The sequence below is a fragment of the Accipiter gentilis genome, chromosome 17 (assembly GCF_929443795.1).
Source record: "Accipiter gentilis chromosome 17, bAccGen1.1, whole genome shotgun sequence".
In the NCBI taxonomy this organism is placed as follows: Eukaryota; Metazoa; Chordata; class Aves; order Accipitriformes; family Accipitridae; genus Astur; species Astur gentilis.
Genome location: NC_064896.1, coordinates 3,263,561 through 3,281,195, shown reverse-complemented (window position 1 = coordinate 3,281,195; position 17,635 = coordinate 3,263,561). Strand labels below are relative to the sequence as shown.

The following is a 17,635-nucleotide window of genomic DNA, read 5'->3' as shown; positions in this document are numbered from 1 at the left end:
CAGTAACAGCTTGATGCTCAGACAGCACCACCTGAAAGACAAACTCAACGTGCACAACCAAGAGGGAGGTTTTCTAAAAAAAAAACAAAAAAAAAAAAACAAAAAAAAAAAAACCAAACAAAAAACCCCCCTGAGCCCTCCTCTCCAGCCCCGGCCGGCTCCATTCCTCCCAGGAAAGCAAGGAGCAACTGCGGTCAGACCGGCTCATGGGACAAGGGTGGACAGCATCTCTCCGCCAACACTACCTTTCTCTCCTCCATCTTGGTGCTGACCAGACACCACTTCTGCTCCAGCAGCGCTACGCTCTGCTCCGTCTTTGAGCCAGAACCAGAGTCGTCACGGTTCAGCAGCATCAGTCGCCCCTTGGCCAGCAGCTGGCTGTAGACGTCTTCTTTGGCTTTGAGCTGGCTGTACAGCTCCTGCAAGGGAGGCATCACCGAAGCGTTAGACAAAGAGCTCGGAGAGGGACCGCGGCTTGCTGCGGCTCGGGGTGATGAGAAAATTAGTTTTAGGGCAGGCACCAAAGTGACAGCAGCATTTCACTTTGAGCACAGAAAGGCGATCAAAGCATCGTGATGCTTGTCCCAGGCATCAAGTACAAAATTCTCCATAAGAAGAGACCAGAGAAGCACTCTTCTTCCCGTTTGATATGGAAGGGAGAAGTTTTGATGCTGGTATTTGACAGACAGGAGCTTGCTGAATTAAATGCATTAAAAATCTCTCCTAAGAATTACCATGTGGGCATTGAGTTGTTCCCGGGCAGTTTCTGGCAGACCTCCTGTGGGTTTTGATGCCGACAATTGGCTCTCCATCCTCGTTAGCCACAGGAGGAAGTCTTCAATCTCACCATGGAAACCCTGGGCCTGTTCGGGAACACATTATCGGCCACAGATCAGATGACATCAGCCACCATTGATCATGCGCCAGGGTTAATGCTGTGTTTGCTTTGAAACCAGATAAAGAGGCAGAGCTGGATGCACCAGCACATTGAGGAGGGGTATACATGGTATATCCTTAACCACGTGGGTGTGCCTGGGTCATGCCATGCTTCTGGGCAAGCACCGAACCAGCCCAGGACTAAGAGTTAGATGAAAAACTTGCATAAAAAAAATCCCAGCATCTTTCTAACTCTTTCCCCCTTCATTTCCCCCCAAAGCAAAGGAGCAAGCAGACCCTCAGCAGCAATCCACTGCACAGAGGGATACCCCCGATGCGTGTCCCCGACCTGCTGGAGCGTGGACTGCAACTGCTGCTCCCTCTCCTCCGTCTTCTGCAGCACCGACTCCCAGCACGAGTTCAGCTTCTCCAGGCGGTTTCGCAGGCTGCTCGCATCGTCCCCTGCACTCGACTCCAGCAGCTCGTTGCCCGCTTTGTTCACCGTCTCCACGGTCGCTTGGTGGGCCAGGACGTCGTTCTTCAGCACCTACACGAGATGCGTTGGGCAAATGTTGGACATCTCTCCGAAACCCCCTGTTAATTCCTGCATGCTCTCATAGACACAAACCAACTCAAACCCTTCATGAGAAATAAAATCCTGCAACAGGAATAGACTAAAAAACGGACCTAGAGTGGGAGTACTCACATGGTGCTTTGCAAGTTCAACCTCGATGACTTTTGGGTCTCCATTGATGGGTTTTTGCGCGTCAAGCAGCTCCTCGGTGTGGGTCAGCCAGGCCATCAGCTCCGCCAACGCGTGCTGGAACTGGCCGAGTGCCAGGAGAGCGGCTTCTAACTTATGCTGGGCAAGGACAAGGAAGGAAAAGGAAAGTTTAAGTCGGGAAGGAGGGGGAGCATCCCAGCGAGTTTCAACCCCGCACTTGCGAAAGCCCAGATCTTCTCTCTACCTGTCTGTGAGCAATTTTCTCGCCCAAATTCTCCCAGAGATGTTTCAGCTCTGTCAGTGGTTCCTTTATGATGTCTCTGTCTGTCTCATCTGTAGCTTTTTTTAGCATCAGTTCACCTTGGTGATTAAGCTTTTCCATCTCAATCTGCTGCTGGTAAACCTCCATTTTAAACTCCTGCCAAAACAAGCAGGACAAAAACCAGAACAAAATGAATCACTGGAGCACGAGCTCTGCGATGCAAAGCAAGCACCGGAGGTCTGGTCCCACTCCGCCCGCGTACCTTCATCTCATTCATTTGCTCCTTAACCGTGTTGAGGTCAGTGCCGACAGGAGACATGTTGCAGAGTTTGATCACGGCGTTATCCAGCCAGTCAAACATGGCCTGAAAGGAGCGTAGACATCGTTAGCAAAGGGAATGGCAAAGCATGCTTGTCCCGCAGCTGGTCAGGGAAACGGGGCTGGTGCCTCCATCACCCTGCAACCACGAAACTTGTCTTTTGGGGCAGAGATGCCTGCTTGGCCAGCACTTGCTTTTGTAAGCTTTTTCTTTCCCTCTCCTGCTTCCAGCACAAGGACCTGACAGCAGCCAGGCTCATCCTGCTGATTCATGCAGAAATGAAAACAGATTTGGGAAGACAAATGCAATCGAATATCTGCTCTTCCTTGGAGCTGGTTGTTGAGCCCAGGCTCTATCAGAGGCTGCAAATGCTCGCCCAGGAGATGTTTTCTGCTTTGCATTAGAGTAAATCCCAGTACAACACCAGGGAGAGGATTCGCAGTGGTGTTCCCAAGGTCTACCCACTCCACACAAACAGCCCGGCCTCTTACTTGAAGCGTATCTTGGTATTGCACAGCCGACTGCATGGCTTCTTCAAGCTTTTCAAGCCTCTCCTTCCACGTTTTGTTTAGATTCTCCCACGCGTTGTTCATCTGCGGAACACAAGATTGCCCACAAAATTCATTAGGCTCTTCTACCGGAGCTCCCACTTGCTCCTACGATTTTACCTGAAGGAGAGGCTGCTGGTTTTCCTACCTCATCAATGCTCTTCTTCACTTCTGGTTTCTCAGTTTCGCCACAGGCAAAAATTAAATCGGTTCCAAGGAGACGGATGAACTCAAGCTCTTCATGCAAGCCGTCCGTCTCCTCTTTAATAGTCTGCATATAACACAGCGACAAAAGAAAAATGTTTTTTTATTAAATGCTCTTCCAAAATTGCCCTATGAACAGGAGGGCTAAAGCATGGAGAGTCTGTCCTGCTCTGGTGTCCTGCACCCTGGCCGACAGCCCGACACCAGACCCCAGGACCAGTTAGGCAGCGAGCAGACGGCCGTCCAGCTCACCAGCATCACCACCACCAACCTGGTCTGCTCCCACCTCTGGGAGCAATGCTGCTGTGTGCAGTGGTTGGGGGAACTAAAATAAGAACATCTCTGTTTAGCTTGACGTGTGCCTGAACCGCCTGGCTGAAGAGGTTGTTTACAAGAGATGGACTGTTTACAGGAGTATTTTGTCAATATAGGAATTAGGTTTTGAGACTTCAGAGTTGCAAACCAAAGTCAGAATGGTTATAAAAGGGACACAGCAAGAACAAACTTAGCAAAGCGTAAAGAAACATCCCTGCTCCCCATGGTCCAAGTCAAGTCAAATCCACCTGAAGTGGATTTCACCGCTTATTTGAAACAACCAACAACATACAAATCCAAGCCCATCCAGCTTTACGCTTATCTCTGGTCTAACCAAAATCTAAATATACACCTCCCACGCTAGACAGCACTCAGATGCCTTCGACTCAGACTGCGAGCAGAACTGCGCAAACTTCCACATCACTCAAAACAAGTGGGCACACAACTCTGACCGCACGCTCGATAAGCTTCCCAAAACAGCAGCAGATAAAGTGATTTAAGCATCATTTCCTTGTCTGGAACAGGGCGGGGTGGTGGTGGTGGTGAGGGATATGCGAAATACGCTTCTGTTTTTTTCTTTGCAGTTCCAAATTGCAATGGAAGTAACATTTCGTAATCCAACTGACTGCCTACAGAACTGTTTTACAACCACTTCTGGCCATGCTCATATCTAAGATCTGTCCCAGTTTAGCTTACAAGCTGGGTGCAGACAAGCTCCAGACAGAGGTACAGCCCCACAGTCCTCACCTCTGCCGCTTCCACCTGCTGCTTGATGATGGAGGGGTCAATGCCTGGGCTCTCCAGGTCATGAACGATGTCCTGCGTGTCTTTGATGGTAGTCAGGAGGGCTGCCATGTCGTACCAGAACTTCTCTGCAAGCTCCAGGACATCAAGGAACTTCATTTCACGTTCCTCCGCCCGAGCTTTGATGTCTTCCCAGAAGAAGACCATCTGATCCAACTTATCCTGGATGACTGAGGAAGGGAACAAAAACATTCAGTGAAGAAGGAAACCTTTTTACGACTCAAAACCATTTTGCAAACACTTCCCACTTAGAAACAGCCAAGAGAATATTCAAATGGGAACGATGACCAGGACTATCAGAGCATTAACTCTGAGACATACTGAGGGACGTGAGAAGCTCCAGCTTGCAGAAATAAAGCCTTTATTATGCGCAGGCAAGCTCAGGGCAAATTTGCCCACACACTCTCCTCCAACGAACCTCTGTTCTGGCCACCTCTAGCGTGAAGCCTATGCTCACTCAGTCCATGAGCTGGCTGTTGAGCTGCCAAGAAAGGTGCCAATTAGTGCCAATCGTGTTGACAGGTCTTTTTGTGCTGGGGATGTTCCTTCCCTCCATTAGATGCTGAATCGACACCAACAAATCATTTCACAGGGGCCACCAACGGTTGCCACAAGAGACCAGCTCAGGGTGACGGCTCAGCTCGGCTGAGCTGAAACCTCTGCTTGAGCAGCCACAAATCCTTCTTTCTCCTCCGACTGATACCACCCTGTCTGCTCCAGATGGAAGCTGGCACCAGATAACTGCGTGCAGAGGACTCATCCTTCCTCCTAAGGCCAGGAGACCCTCTGAAATACACCCCTGGGACATCGAAGCCTCCCCAACAGTGACGGGGCTGCGGTTTGGGTAGGAGAAGCTGGGCACTGCTACCAGCCCAGCCAGCACCTCCTGTTAAATCCACCCGGAGATACCTTTTGCTGCCAGGTCCTTGTCCGCTCCCTGCGATCGGCCGATCAGCTCTTCCCCACGGCGTTTCAGAGCCTCGAAGGAGGGCTGCAGCTTCTCCAGCTCCACCGTGGCATTTTTGTTCTCGCTGATGCACTCCCGGATCTTATCGACCTCGGCGGGGATGAGGGGTGGCATTCGCAGGCGGGAGGAGAGGGTCTCCAGCGTCTCCAGCATGGGCTCGATCTTATCATGGAACTGGAGAAGAGCAAGTCCATTAGGGCAGGGCGAGATGAGATTAAGCAACGCTGCATCGCTCCCTGCGTGTGCAACAGCCCTTAGTGCTGCACCCAGCGGCCTCTCGGAGAGGACAAACATTGCCTGCAACAGCAATTAAACCTGCAGCCTCCTGTTCACACCTGCCTCTGCTTTCCTCCGCTGCCAACAGCCCCAGGCTGCACCAGCTCAAACCATACGTCAGCCATATAGACCCACAGAGCCGGCACAGGCAACTGTGAACCAAACACAGCAGCGATTCGTCACCAGATTCGAGCCTACAAAATTCACATTTTTGACCGCTGTCCCGCTTCTTGTGGACAGGCAGCGTGGCAAGAAAACCCAATCCCGGTGGTTTGAGCATCCGTGCAAAGAAGGTGCTGGAAAAGCGCCTGTGTTTGGTGCTGACCGAAATCTCGGCTTGGTGCAACACCAGCGAGAAAACCACCCCGGCAGGGTCAGCGGGAGATGGTGGAAGGCTGCATGCACACGGGGAGGAGGGAACTGCCACGGAGCTGGGGCTTCGACAAAAGCAGAACCAGAAAGCCAAGAGTGAGGGGGGGTCTAGCAGGGTTTACTATTATTTTTCTTTAAGGAAAAGTCAACTTTGGCCTTAAAGATCCCAAACCATCTCTGCTGGTGAGAAGGACAGCTCTGCACTCTGGCTGCCAGAGCTCTGGTCCGTCTCTGCAGGACACCAGTGTTGGTTCGCCAGCTCTAACAGCAGAGAGGAGACGGGCTCTCGGTGCAAAGTTGATCAGGGGCACGCTGGCTCAGCCAACAAGCAGGAGCAAACCGGCAAGTCCAGCTAGAGCAGAAAGCTCTGTGCATCAGTGTAAAACGCTCTGAAAGCAAAACCTCTGCTCTGCAGGAAGCATTCTCAGCAGAAGCTGGCCACTGCTGAGACCAGGCGGCAATGCAACGAAAGCCATCTCAGAAACATGATTTCAGGCCCCCAGAGTTAATTTTTAAGCACGTTCTGCTGAGCTGTGCATGGACCAGAAATAAAAGTCCGGGTGTAAAATAGAATCAGCCCAAAGAAAGAGTGTAAATGAACATCTGTGGTGGTGGGGCTTACCTCCGTAATCTGCAATGGTGGGACGCAGTCAACACAAGAATGAAATGGGACCATGTGGGGAGGACGGGCACAGGCAGCAACACACACAGATAACACATTCCACAATGGGAGTGAGAGATGAGACGGGAGGGAGGTGTGGGGGGGGAAAAACTCGGAGTTAATACAAGTGCAAACCAAGAGAAGTGACTACACAATACAGGAATAAAAAAATAAAAACCCAGACATGACAAAAACCAACTGTACTACGGTAACACGGGGTGAAATGAAACATAACCAGGGGTCGTAAACCCTCAGCGGCAGGAACTCTTCACCCCCTTTCTGGACTTTAGCACCTACAGACTCTGGCCCTCCTTTCGTATCTCCACTCCTGCAGTCACCGACCTCCTCTGGAGATGCCCAGACCCTGGAGACAACCGTTAACTCTCCCATACAAAGGATCCCATGGCTGTTCGCTGCACACACAGCTTATCAGAAATGAAACTTATCTCTCCAAGCTCTTTCAAGAGGCTCTCTGGGCCCTTCCAACCTTGGGTGGATGCCAAAACAGCCCCTTTGAACGAGCATCATTACTGAGGTTGTAAAAATTTATTACCCTATTTACTATGTCAAGATTCAAATGCCTTTTCCCCCGCTCTCGCAGCCAGCGTTGAGCGGCAGGAAACTACCCTGGAGGTGTCTGACCACGTTGTGCCTTATAAAGGGTTTTACAATTGTAACACTCGGAATAAAACTGCATTTCAAACCACGTGGCTTCCCCAGGAGACTGCGATAAGAAGACTCGGCTCCTTTGCACGCCAGCATACCTGGGTGGACTGCGAGACGGCTTCGTCAAGTGCGAGAGCCCGCTGACACACCTCCTCCTTGATTTTGGCGTACATGGCCTCAGCCGTCGAGTATTTTTTCTGCACCATCTCCCCTTCCTCGGGGTTGAGGTCCTTGAGCTGCGGTCCGATTTTCAGCAGCTTGTCAATATGAGGCTTATGTTCAGCAATGGACTCTCTCAGTTGCTAGGGAATAGAGGGAAAAAAATACATTTGTTTAGAAATCTATTGAAAGCCGCTGCCTATTTATTTCATGCAACGCTCCAAGAGCAGCGATCGTATCTGGTAGCGAACTCACACCGTGGATTTCTTGACCCAGCATCTGCCAAGCACATGGCACTCGGCTCTTCCTAACATGGCTACGGCTCTGCACGCGCCGGCACGCTGCCCGGCACGGGTCCTTCCCCGGCACGGCCGGCTCCTGACCCTCCCCACAGCCCCACAGGGGACCCCACTGAGAAAATTCGCTTTGCAGCTCCCTACCCTAAAAGCACAAAGCGATTTTCCCTGCCACGATCAGGCAGGAGATCCGAAGGCAGCCAGGCTCCCTTGGGTGCAATCTGTATTTTAGTAAGAAGTGCTCCAACGTAACTAGCGATTTCCACATGGTACGCTCACAGCACACTTGTATTACATAGGAAGGATCCCCCCAAAAGAAGAGAATGGGGAAAAAAATAATCAGAAAAATTTAGAAAAAAGGCGCTCTCGCCTCTGCGAGCGCTGCGCCTCTGTTTAAGGCAGAAGAACCGATGGCGCAGGAGATGCAAACTTTGCGTCCTCTTACCCTCATGTCCTCCTGCTGCTGTTTGAGCTGCTCGTGATCGATGGCCGGAGGGGGCAGCTGGGAGATGAGGGCTTGCGTCTCCTCGATCCATGGGTTCAGCTCCTCGTAGGTCTCCCAGAACTGGTTGACCAGGACCTGGGCACGCTCCAAGCGAGCGTAGCGCTCTGAGTTGAGTTGACTGACGGCTTCGTACTGCTGCACCAGGGACTCGGTTTTCTCCTAAAAAAAAAGAGGGAAAAGAGTTCTAGCGAGGGATGCAAAAGGGCCCAGGAAAAGCGCCAGCTGCATGCTGTGAGCTGGAAGAGCAGGAGGTGCCTTTGGTGGCCTTCCACGTGTGCAAGCTGTAATTCCAATTAAAGCAGCCTCAGAAATCTCTGCTGTCCCCCCCCCCATCCACAAACACTGCAATAAAAATATGCAATAAAGGAGAGTAATAAATGTAAAGAGATTTCTGCTAACGCTGGTGGGAATTACTAAAGATGGAGTAATTTTAAACTACTTCAGCCCGTGCAAGAGCTGAGAATTCGCCTCTCTCCCCGCTCCATCTCCCCCGTCGCAGTAAATAGCAGAGGGAGGTTCACCTGGAGAACAGCTTTTTGTTCCTCCCCACACGTCCCAAAGATCTCATTGCGCTGGCTGAACAGTTCATCCATGGAGTCTTTGTGCCGAATAATGTCGATGGAAAAAGCCTGCAGAAAGGAAACGTCCAAAGAAAGGAAAGAAATCAGAGCCGAGCCCAACCTCTCCCCCAGCTCATCCACGGGACCCTCCTGCCTGCGCCAGCTGTAGCAGGCAGAACTCAGCGCTGCAGAGATCACGCAAAACTCAGCACAAGTGTCCTGCAGCACACTGAAAATCTGGCTGAAAATGCAGATTACTGCATGTTTTTCTCATGACTCATCTACATCAACCTCTCTCTTTCAAAGGCCTGAAAACAGCTCTTGAAATGAGGTATCAGTCCACTTCCACACCCAGGGTCCTTAATGGAGGAAAAGCTCCACCATCCATTCATTAGCGAACACATTAACCCCCCCAAAACGATGCTCTCCAGAACTACATCTACCAGTAACTTTGCTGTTCCCAAGGTCCACATGATTAACAGCGGGAAGCCAAGCTGAGCTCAATTTAACTTAATGCTCAACAGTTCAGTCCCCCTCCCTTATAACAATGTCTTTTTCTTTTTTTTTTTTTTTTTTTATAAAAAAAATCCAATAAGCCTGTATGCTGCTCTGATTGCCGAGGCTGGTAAGGGAAGAAAAGGGCCGTTTATTTAAAGTGCACGTTCTTTTAAGCATGAGCTCATCTCAAAGATATAAAAAAACCCCAGCGTCTCTTTGTTCCACGTTTGGTTGCTGGGAGGGAAACGAGAAGTCCCCCACTGCAAGGAACAATGAGCAAAAAGCAAATGTAAAAGCATCCTCATTAATCAATATATACATTTCTCTAAACCTTTCCTGCTGCCAGCACCTGCAAGACCCAGACAGAGCTCGCTCCAGCGGCCACAGGGAAAGTCTTTGGAAGGAGCAGCTCTCCCGAGGGAGTCCAGGCAAAAGCACCCATCCAGCCCTAAACGCCCGTGGAAAGGTTTCGGCTCCCGCAGACGGACAGGAGGCTTTTTTCCTTTAGAGGTCAAACACTTCATTTCTCTAAATCCTGCTTCTCCCTCGTTTTTTCCTTCTAGTTATCAAGGCCAAGCGTTGCATCTCTCCTCGTGCTCTGGGCTCAGCGTTTCACACCCCAGCTCATCAGGCAGACGGCATCCCTCCTTCGCTGCCCACCCCGTGTCGTCCCCCCCCGCAGCACCGAGCGCGCACGTACCTTCTGCACCTGCAGCTGAGCCGTCGTCTGGTCTTGCTCCAGGCGGATGGGACCGAGAGCCATCAGCTTTCGCTTGGTCTCAGCCACCCAGGCCAGCTCCGCGTCGGCCGCCTGCTCGTACTGGCACACGGGAAAGGACAGGTTAGTGATGGGCAGCAGGGATGGAGCCCACGGCAAGTTGGGGATGGTGGGAGACATGGAGTGGGGGGGGGGGGGGGTGCCCAGCGGGATGCATGGGGACAAATGCCTTGCCTGGGCACGCAGAGGCAAGGAGGAGAAGGGGACATTGGGGTGGACACAGGTTTCTGACTCCAAGCTCCCCTCCGAGAGAAGCGGCAGCCGCTCTCCCACGGCCGGCAGCTCCTGCAGCTGGTTTTGGGGCGCAGAGCATCACTGCTGCACAGGCGCTCAGCGCAGCAGGGCAGCCCCCCTCCTCTACACCCTCCCTGCCCACAGGGAAGGGGACAGCTCTGTTTTACACAATCATTTTGCCTGCACGCTCAGCTTCGTGGAGTCAGTGCTCAAAGCCAGCGAGGGCAGTTATTCACAGCGCTCCACAGCCTCCAGTCCATGCAGAACAAGCCTTTTTTGAGAGGACTGTTCGCCTGGAACAAATCTCTGTGCTATTGCAACAGGGGATGACATTTTTCCAGGCCTGAAAGTCACCTGTCGTCAGTTTTACACCATCTACATCACCCACGCAAGCAAAAGCCCGCAGGTGGGGATAATGTGGTGCTGCCCCGGAGTTATCCTACCCGAACCATGCACAACGGGATGGGTCAGAAACCAGCCCTGCTTCCACACGCTGCTGGTGGGGCCCGTTCATTTCTTGGCATTCCCGACAGGATTTGGCCCTCCCGTCGGGTTGCGCTTGCTATCCCTCCCGCCGCCATCGCGCCGCGCGGGCTGGAGCGATGCCAAGCCGCTCGCTCCCACTCTCCCGAGAAAAGCCGTCAGCCTCTGGCAGGGTTATTAAATTACCTGTTGAGACCTCTGAATAGCAGCATCGATTTCTTCCACCCTCTGCTTGACAGTGTCGCTGACCAGCTTGTAGCGCTCGTTGGTGTCCGAAACGAGTTTATCCAGCCCTTCGCGGGCTCGCCAGGGAACCAGCTCCAAGAGAGCTCGGCTCACCTCGTTCACCGTGTCCAGGACAAGCCTGTGCTCCATCACCTCCTTCTTCAGCTCCTGTGGAAGGCACCCACGGACATATGTCCTTCTCAGCGCTCTGGAGGTGACATCCCTCTCCAGCTCCTCCCAGGCCTCTCAAAACACCGAGCAAACTCCCACCGGCTCCCACCCTCGTGTCCCCCCGTTCCTTGGGTGCTGCTCTGCCAGCCCCCACCTTTTGCCTCTGCTGGAACTGGGGTATCTGCTCGCCGGCGGGGGACTGTCCCCCGCTGGAAGCCAGCTCGTCCTCCACTTTGCTCATCCAGCCGGTGAGCTCCTCGTGCGTGGACTGGAACTTGGTGGCCAGCTGCCGAGCCTGCTCCAGCGTGCGCAGCGCCTTGGAGCTGGCAGCGGTGATGTCTGAATAGCGGGTCTTAATTCCATCCAGCTTCTCCTGGATCAGCAACACCTCCTCCCCTGCGAGACAGCAGCAAGGGGCAAATGATGCTGGGCTGGGGGGGCTGCAGGAAGGTTGAAGCAGCCACCTGCCCTGTTCCACCCCCGCCCTCCGTTCTAAATAGCTAATTTCAGTCTCACTTTTCTATATATCGGCGCAACTTCGCAGCCTGTTTTTACAGCTGGGAAGGTACTGTTTGAGCTGACGTTTTCTACCAGCCAGTGTAATGTCCACCTCCTCCCTGGAACAGGAGGGAAGCGTGCTGCGAAGCCTGGCTTTGCCACAAGCCCCAAAGCCACCACAACTCCATTCTCAACTAACGTGCCACAGCTCCAAGGAGAAAAGGTCCAGTTCACTCTTTACTGCTATTTCCGAGAGGACAAGAAACTGCAGGCCAAATTCTTTGTAATCACTCTTCCTGCTACACGGCTCCCACAAGGACAGAGGTCTGTACATCTGCTCTGAGCAGACCACATCTGAAGGAAATGCATTGCCCCGACCTCTCTTCCCACTCATAAACATAAACTCACACCCACGTGGCAACAGCAACAACTGCTCAGTATGGGAAAGCAATATTAGGAAAGGGCCGGGTGTATTTTTAACCTCTTTCCATGTGATTTAGCAGCTGGATGCAATGAGAAAACCCTCCCTTGCGTCGCAGGGCTGCTCAGTGCTGAGCATCACCACGCTGGTGGTGGGAATCTCCCGCTCACGAAGCTGCGAAGTTGGTACTTGGGATTTACTAAGCTGGAGCGCTTATGGCTCGGCATCCAGGTCTGGATGCAAAACAGCTACTTTGGGAGTAGCCGAAAGGAAATTAAACCCGAGGGAGAACAGCCTTCCCCCGAACAACGTATCGCTGCAGAGCGTGGACATCCCAGGGAGGACGATGTGGAGGACGGGGGGCTTCCCGGACCCCCCACATCGGCCAGAGCGTGCCCAGATCTTCGTGTTACCTGTGGTTTGCTTCAGAAGAGCTTGCCCGTTTCTAATGGCTTGGTCCACATTCTTCTTCCTGTTCACAATCTCCTCGTTCAAAGCCTGGAGAGAAAGGCAATTGGGGTTACCCTTCTGCGGACAGGTCCCCGAATCCCGCCAGCCAGAGATTCTAAGGAGTCCACGAACGGCTCCTACTGAGCACGAGAAGGGCGGACAGCAGATCTGATACTTGTCCAGTCATCCTTCTCCTGCTACGGGAGTTATTGGGACTTCTGGGACCCAAAGGCTCAAATCTCAGAGCAAACCCATCCCATCCCATTGGATATGTGTTACCAGAGAACTTGCCCTTGGATTAGACATAACCTCACTCTTGAAAAGAGCTTGCACGGCCCCCGGGGAGCGGAAGCAGACGGCTTCCTCGGTGGCCAGCCTGGCTCAGAAAACCCACTGGGCTTTTCAAGCTCTCATTCTTGGAAACAGCATCCAGCTTTCTAAAGGCACGGGGTGGCCAAGCTCGCTCAGACATTGTTCACAAAGCAAATGAATCATTTGAAGTTTCCCCCCCCAGGAAACCCATTTTTGGGGCCACAATTATTGTTTTTAACACATGAAACCTCTTTACGCTTCTCCAAGCCTAGAAGAGAACCAGCAGCGGAACAAACTTCGCAAAATTAAAGTCAGACCAGAAACAAAAATAAAACCAGATAAATGCAACAAAACAAACAACATAAACATGGAAGAAAATGGAAAATACCAGCTGGTCGGCATGCTGCTTCTGCAGGACGTCCCGTTTGTAATCCTTTACGGATACCGAGCCGAGCTTGTCCTCGACCTCAGCCAGCCAGTTGAGCACTTCCACCTCCTCCTCCCCAAAGAGCCTGGCGTTAGACAGCGCCTGATCCAGCAGCGCTGCCTTCCGGCAGCACCGGTCGTGGACCTCGCCGTAGCGGGTCTGCAGAGAGTCTAGCTTCTCTGCCAGCAGCCTCCGCTCGGCGGCACAGCTCAGGGAGGAGAGGGACTGCCCGACACCGACCGCCCGAGAGACGTCGGCCGCGTGGCTCTCTATCTCTTCCTCTAGAGCCTGAATGCCGGGAGGATAAAATGGACAACAGAAAGGAAAATGAGTGAAAAAAAATGGATAAAACCAAACGTAAATGGGGAAACAGAAACAATGAATGCAACTGAAGGGATGAAGGAGACACAAAACCCACCCGTGAATGGGCAAACTGCATCAAACTAAAAAAAGGTTTAAAAGAAACACAAGAACAGGAATGGTTTTTCTATCCAGAGCCAGATACGTTCGCTGCGAGGTGCAAAGACATCAGTTTCGTATTTACCCACACTGGTGGGTTAGGGTTTGCAGCCTTCTCTGTACATAAAGCAGCCTCAAAAACTCCGCCAATACTTGTTCGTGCCAAAAACCCCCTCGCCGTGGCAGAAACAACCACCCGAGTGGGACCCAATACCAACCACCTCCATCGGCAGCTCCCGATCACGCACGGGTCCTACCTTGTGCCGACTGATCTGCTGCTGGATTTTGGCAGTCTGGGTACCGATGGGCTCGGAGTTGGCCAGTTTCTTTTCCGTCACCGAGAGCCAGTCCGACACAGGCTCCGTGGTTTCATGGAACTGCTTTGCCAACACCAAGATGTCCTCCAGCTGCTTCTGCCTGTGGTAAGGAATAAAACAGTAAGGAGCAGCTCCCCCTTGGAGCCCGGCATGGGAAGCAGCTTCGAGTATTAGGAAGAAGGAACCCAAGCAGCCCTATTCAGAGCAAGGTGAGACACTGTGTCAGGCAAGCTGCAAAGGCAAACACAAAAATCAATGTGGAGAAACTGCAAAATAAGCTTTTTCCTGCAGCTGTGCCTTTAGGGTCCAGTTTACCCCCCCGGGAAGGTGGCAGAAAGGCTGCCCCGCTGTGCTGCTCTTCTTCCATTCCTACCACTATCTTGGAGATCCTCCGATGTGCTCAGCTTGTGTCCAGGCTCTCGGTGTTTCAGAGCTGCTGAGCTTCTGTTTAAAGACAGCCCAGTACCAGTCCAAGTCCTAGATGGACAGTCCATCTAGTTGGCAGTGATTTGGGAGGGTCAAATCTGGCCCTCAGAAGTGACTTCAAACCCTCAAATACTGGCTTATGGAGTAACAAGCAACTCAAATGAGATTCAGGCAGCAGAAAGGTGTCAACAGGATGTTGCTGCTGAAGCTAAACGTTAATGCTTAGAGGAATAAAAATAACATCCATCCCCTGCAGGGAATTTATTTAATCTGAGCTCTTCCCTGCCATTGTAAACCACCGCTATCAACTTCAGCTCCCAAACAGGCTTTGATTTCTCATGTTTTCCAGCTGTTTCCACGTTTCCAGGATGTATCCGCACAGAAATCTCCGCCAGCTCCCTACGTGTTGTAACCCCAAGCTCCGGGGCACCGTGAATCGCAGGACGAGCTGGCCCCGTGTTTTTGGCCAGCGGCGCAGACCCTCTCACCTGCCGGCCGCCCTGCCCAGCAGCCCTGCCCAGCGGCGCTCCAGGCTCTCCAGCTGACCCACGATCTTCTCCCGGTCCGCGGGCTCGGCCGACTGCGCGATCCTGCCGCCCTCCGCTTGGATCATCTCAACGGTGGCTTTGCGATCATCCAGGAGTCGCTGGAGCAGCTTTAGCAACAGCAGGGAAACAAAGGAGGGTAAAAGTTACCAGACTGGATCAGCAGAACCTCTTCTAGCCCTCAGAGATAGCAAATCTCTAATTGTGGCCGAAAACCACTGTAAGCACGGGGCTGAGACCAAAGCCAGCCCAGCAGGACAGCCATCAAAACCAGTTAAAAAAAAATTAATATATGCTTTAACTTTTGGTCAGCCCTGAAGTGGTCAGGCAGTTAGACTAGATGATCGTAGTAGGTCCCTTCCAACTGAAATATTCTATTCTATTCTATTCTAAAAGAGATTCAAAGCACTTCTGTGCCAGAGAAGTTTTCGGAGGCTTCCCCATCAACCCCCCGAACTTATGAAGATTAAGTTCTTAACTTTCACTTTAAATAAATTTCCTCTTCAAAGTCTCAATATGTCAGACCAAGCCTCGGTAAGAATTCATTTCTAAAATGTTTTACCACGACCACACTTGAACTTTCATCCGCCTGCTCAGAAGGGCAGGCGCCGGCCCAGGCTGTTATCTCTGCAAACACCGGCACGCCTCGAGTCGGTTCTTACAGTTTGTTCATTCCTTTTGTCCAAATACCCAAACTGGTACCTACAACGCCAGCTTGCTCCTGACGCAGCAGAATTACCAGCACAAACAAAACTTAGGGCTGGAAAAACACGGCCGACCAGCAAAACCAGCAGCAAACTTCAAGAGGCAGTGGGACAAGAAAGTAACGCTGGTGATTTAGACGATGGAGATAGCGAGTGTGGGCAAACGAGCTGCCTGTTTTCTGCTGCTGCAGTTTTCCCCTCATTACATCAGAATGTAGAAGAGCCACCATGAAAGAAGCAGGCTTATAGACATCCCAGCTATGCCTTGTCTCTTACAGTTGGACCCCCAAAAAACTGTCTGGCTGTCCAGAGCTCCCCCTCCCATCAAGCCAACCCTTACCCTGTACTTGCTCACCTTCTGCTCCTGGATCTGGGCTTTCACCACCTTGTACTCCGCAGAGGGAGGTTTCTGGTTGGAGATGAGCTCCTCGGTGTCCGTCAGCCAGCTCAGCAACGGCTCCAGGGCGTCCTGAAACTTCCCGCAGTGCAACAGGGCCTCTTGCAGCTGAGCAACTCTTTGGGCCACCTGCACCCCAAACACAACCGAATTGCACGGTCAGGCCGGTGATGCATCAACGCCGGAGCCTCAGCAGCCTGTCGACGACCCCCTTCTTCTGCCAGACCCTTACAGGGCTGGGAGAAACCAGGTACAGCCACCTCCCCATGCTCTCACCTTCTTGTTGAGGGTGTTCCAGCGGGTGTTGATTTCTTCCATGTCATGCTCCAGCCCTTGGACATCACAGTTTTTCCCGGCACTTTGGATGAGTCCTTGACCAACTCCATTGACTTGCTGTAGTTTCAGCTGGAGAGGATCCACTTGCTCCTTCTGGAACAGCTGGGGATGGGAAGGGTGGGAGAGAAAAGGTATTTATAACCTGTGAGCTGCTCTTACAGCCCCTCCGTTGTTCAATAGATACAACAGGCTCTCCTCTCCAGAGAAGATGCAGTAGCTGCTTGCACTGATTTTATTAGAGTTGTGCAAGCTTGTCTAAACTCCCCCCTTGCCTTGACCCAGTAATGCAAGCAGGCATTCGGTGGTGTGGAGCACAGCTCAGGATCTATACGCATCCACCTCTGCTTTTAAATGGGTAAATCCCCTTTTTCCAAGCACCAGAATGAGGTGGAGAGAGCAAATCGGGGAAGAAATGAGAGCATCGGCTCTGGTCAGCCATCAGATTGGGAAATAATACTCCTGGGGAAAAACCCAAAGCAATTCTCACAGTGATGCTATTGAGAACGGAGACCTGACATCACATGAGTTTTGTTAACCACAAAATTACAGACACCGAGAAACTAGCCGTATTTCGAAAGACAAAGGCAATAGGCAATTAATGTGCTAGTCGTTTACCACATATTTGGCATGGTCCTGCCTGGGAATCCCGTGGGGAAAAGCTTTTTAAACCAAAAAAGATTTGATAGGGAAGGGGGAGGAGAGCGAATGAAGCTCCCCATTGTAAAGAGAGGCAGCAGGGAAAATCCTGTTTCCGTGAAGGAGATAAGTGCTCTTTATCAGAGCTGTGGATCTGCTGTAACCACCCGCTGACGCGGCCGCCGGTGCACGGTCCCTCTCTGGCACGGCTGGGGCGGCCGCACAGCCCGGTGCCAAGGGAGAAGCCGGCTGCTTCCCCATAGCGAACAGCACAAGCCCCCAAAAAAGGGAGCGGAGTCCTTCATCGCTTACTCTGGTCCCTTGGACCACGAGCCCATCGAGAGCACAGGTCACCCCGCACCCAGCGCTGGACAGGATCAGAGCCCTCGGCCCTGTTGCAACATTTTCTCTTTGGAAAGCAGAGGGGATTGCAGCCAGCTTTCTCAAGCGTACCTCCTCCTCACGTGCCCGAGAATATAGAGACTGACGGCATCAAAAAATTCCCACTCGGATGCAAAATCTCTCCTAGCAGAGCAGTGACTCGTGGATGGCACAGCTCTCCAGACCCAGCGATCACTTTGCCTCCAAAGGAACACAAGGCAGGCAAAAAACCTCAAACGCAAAAAAACCCACCCCAAACACACACACAAAAATTTCCTGGTCCAAGTAAGAGGGGCTCCCTTGACTTTCTTTGCCCCGTTTTCTAAGAAAAAGCTATTCCTTCCCACCAGAGCTCAGCAACTCGGGGGCAGGGAGGTATCGCACCAGGACACGAACCGAAGGGTGTGCTGGCAGACATTGTCC

General features: G+C 52.1%; 1 protein-coding gene across 19 annotated transcripts in view; it reads right to left on the bottom strand.

The window, feature by feature from the left end:
* Positions 1-17,635, bottom strand: part of MACF1 (microtubule actin crosslinking factor 1) — a 147,515-nt gene that overhangs the window by 18,006 nt on the left and 111,874 nt on the right. For 13 of the 19 annotated variants that reach the window (XM_049820638.1, XM_049820629.1, XM_049820637.1 and 10 more), the window contains 23 exons: positions 16,136-16,297; positions 15,818-15,988; positions 14,702-14,868; positions 13,728-13,887; positions 12,973-13,299; positions 12,236-12,320; positions 11,058-11,299; positions 10,694-10,900; positions 9,713-9,832; positions 8,476-8,583; positions 7,895-8,113; positions 7,093-7,296; positions 6,290-6,298; positions 4,962-5,193; positions 3,996-4,222; positions 2,878-3,000; positions 2,673-2,774; positions 2,125-2,226; positions 1,845-2,018; positions 1,583-1,738; positions 1,226-1,423; positions 735-863; positions 246-419 (listed from right to left, as the gene is read on the bottom strand). In XM_049820638.1, the coding sequence (XP_049676595.1) occupies positions 246-419; positions 735-863; positions 1,226-1,423; positions 1,583-1,738; positions 1,845-2,018; positions 2,125-2,226; positions 2,673-2,774; positions 2,878-3,000; positions 3,996-4,222; positions 4,962-5,193; positions 6,290-6,298; positions 7,093-7,296; positions 7,895-8,113; positions 8,476-8,583; positions 9,713-9,832; positions 10,694-10,900; positions 11,058-11,299; positions 12,236-12,320; positions 12,973-13,299; positions 13,728-13,887; positions 14,702-14,868; positions 15,818-15,988; positions 16,136-16,297 (3,798 nt within the window). The remainder of the gene's footprint in view (positions 1-245; positions 420-734; positions 864-1,225; positions 1,424-1,582; positions 1,739-1,844; positions 2,019-2,124; positions 2,227-2,672; positions 2,775-2,877; positions 3,001-3,995; positions 4,223-4,961; positions 5,194-6,289; positions 6,299-7,092; positions 7,297-7,894; positions 8,114-8,475; positions 8,584-9,712; positions 9,833-10,693; positions 10,901-11,057; positions 11,300-12,235; positions 12,321-12,972; positions 13,300-13,727; positions 13,888-14,701; positions 14,869-15,817; positions 15,989-16,135; positions 16,298-17,635) is intronic. The other 6 variants (XM_049820631.1, XM_049820635.1, XM_049820636.1 and 3 more) reach the window with 1 other exon arrangement.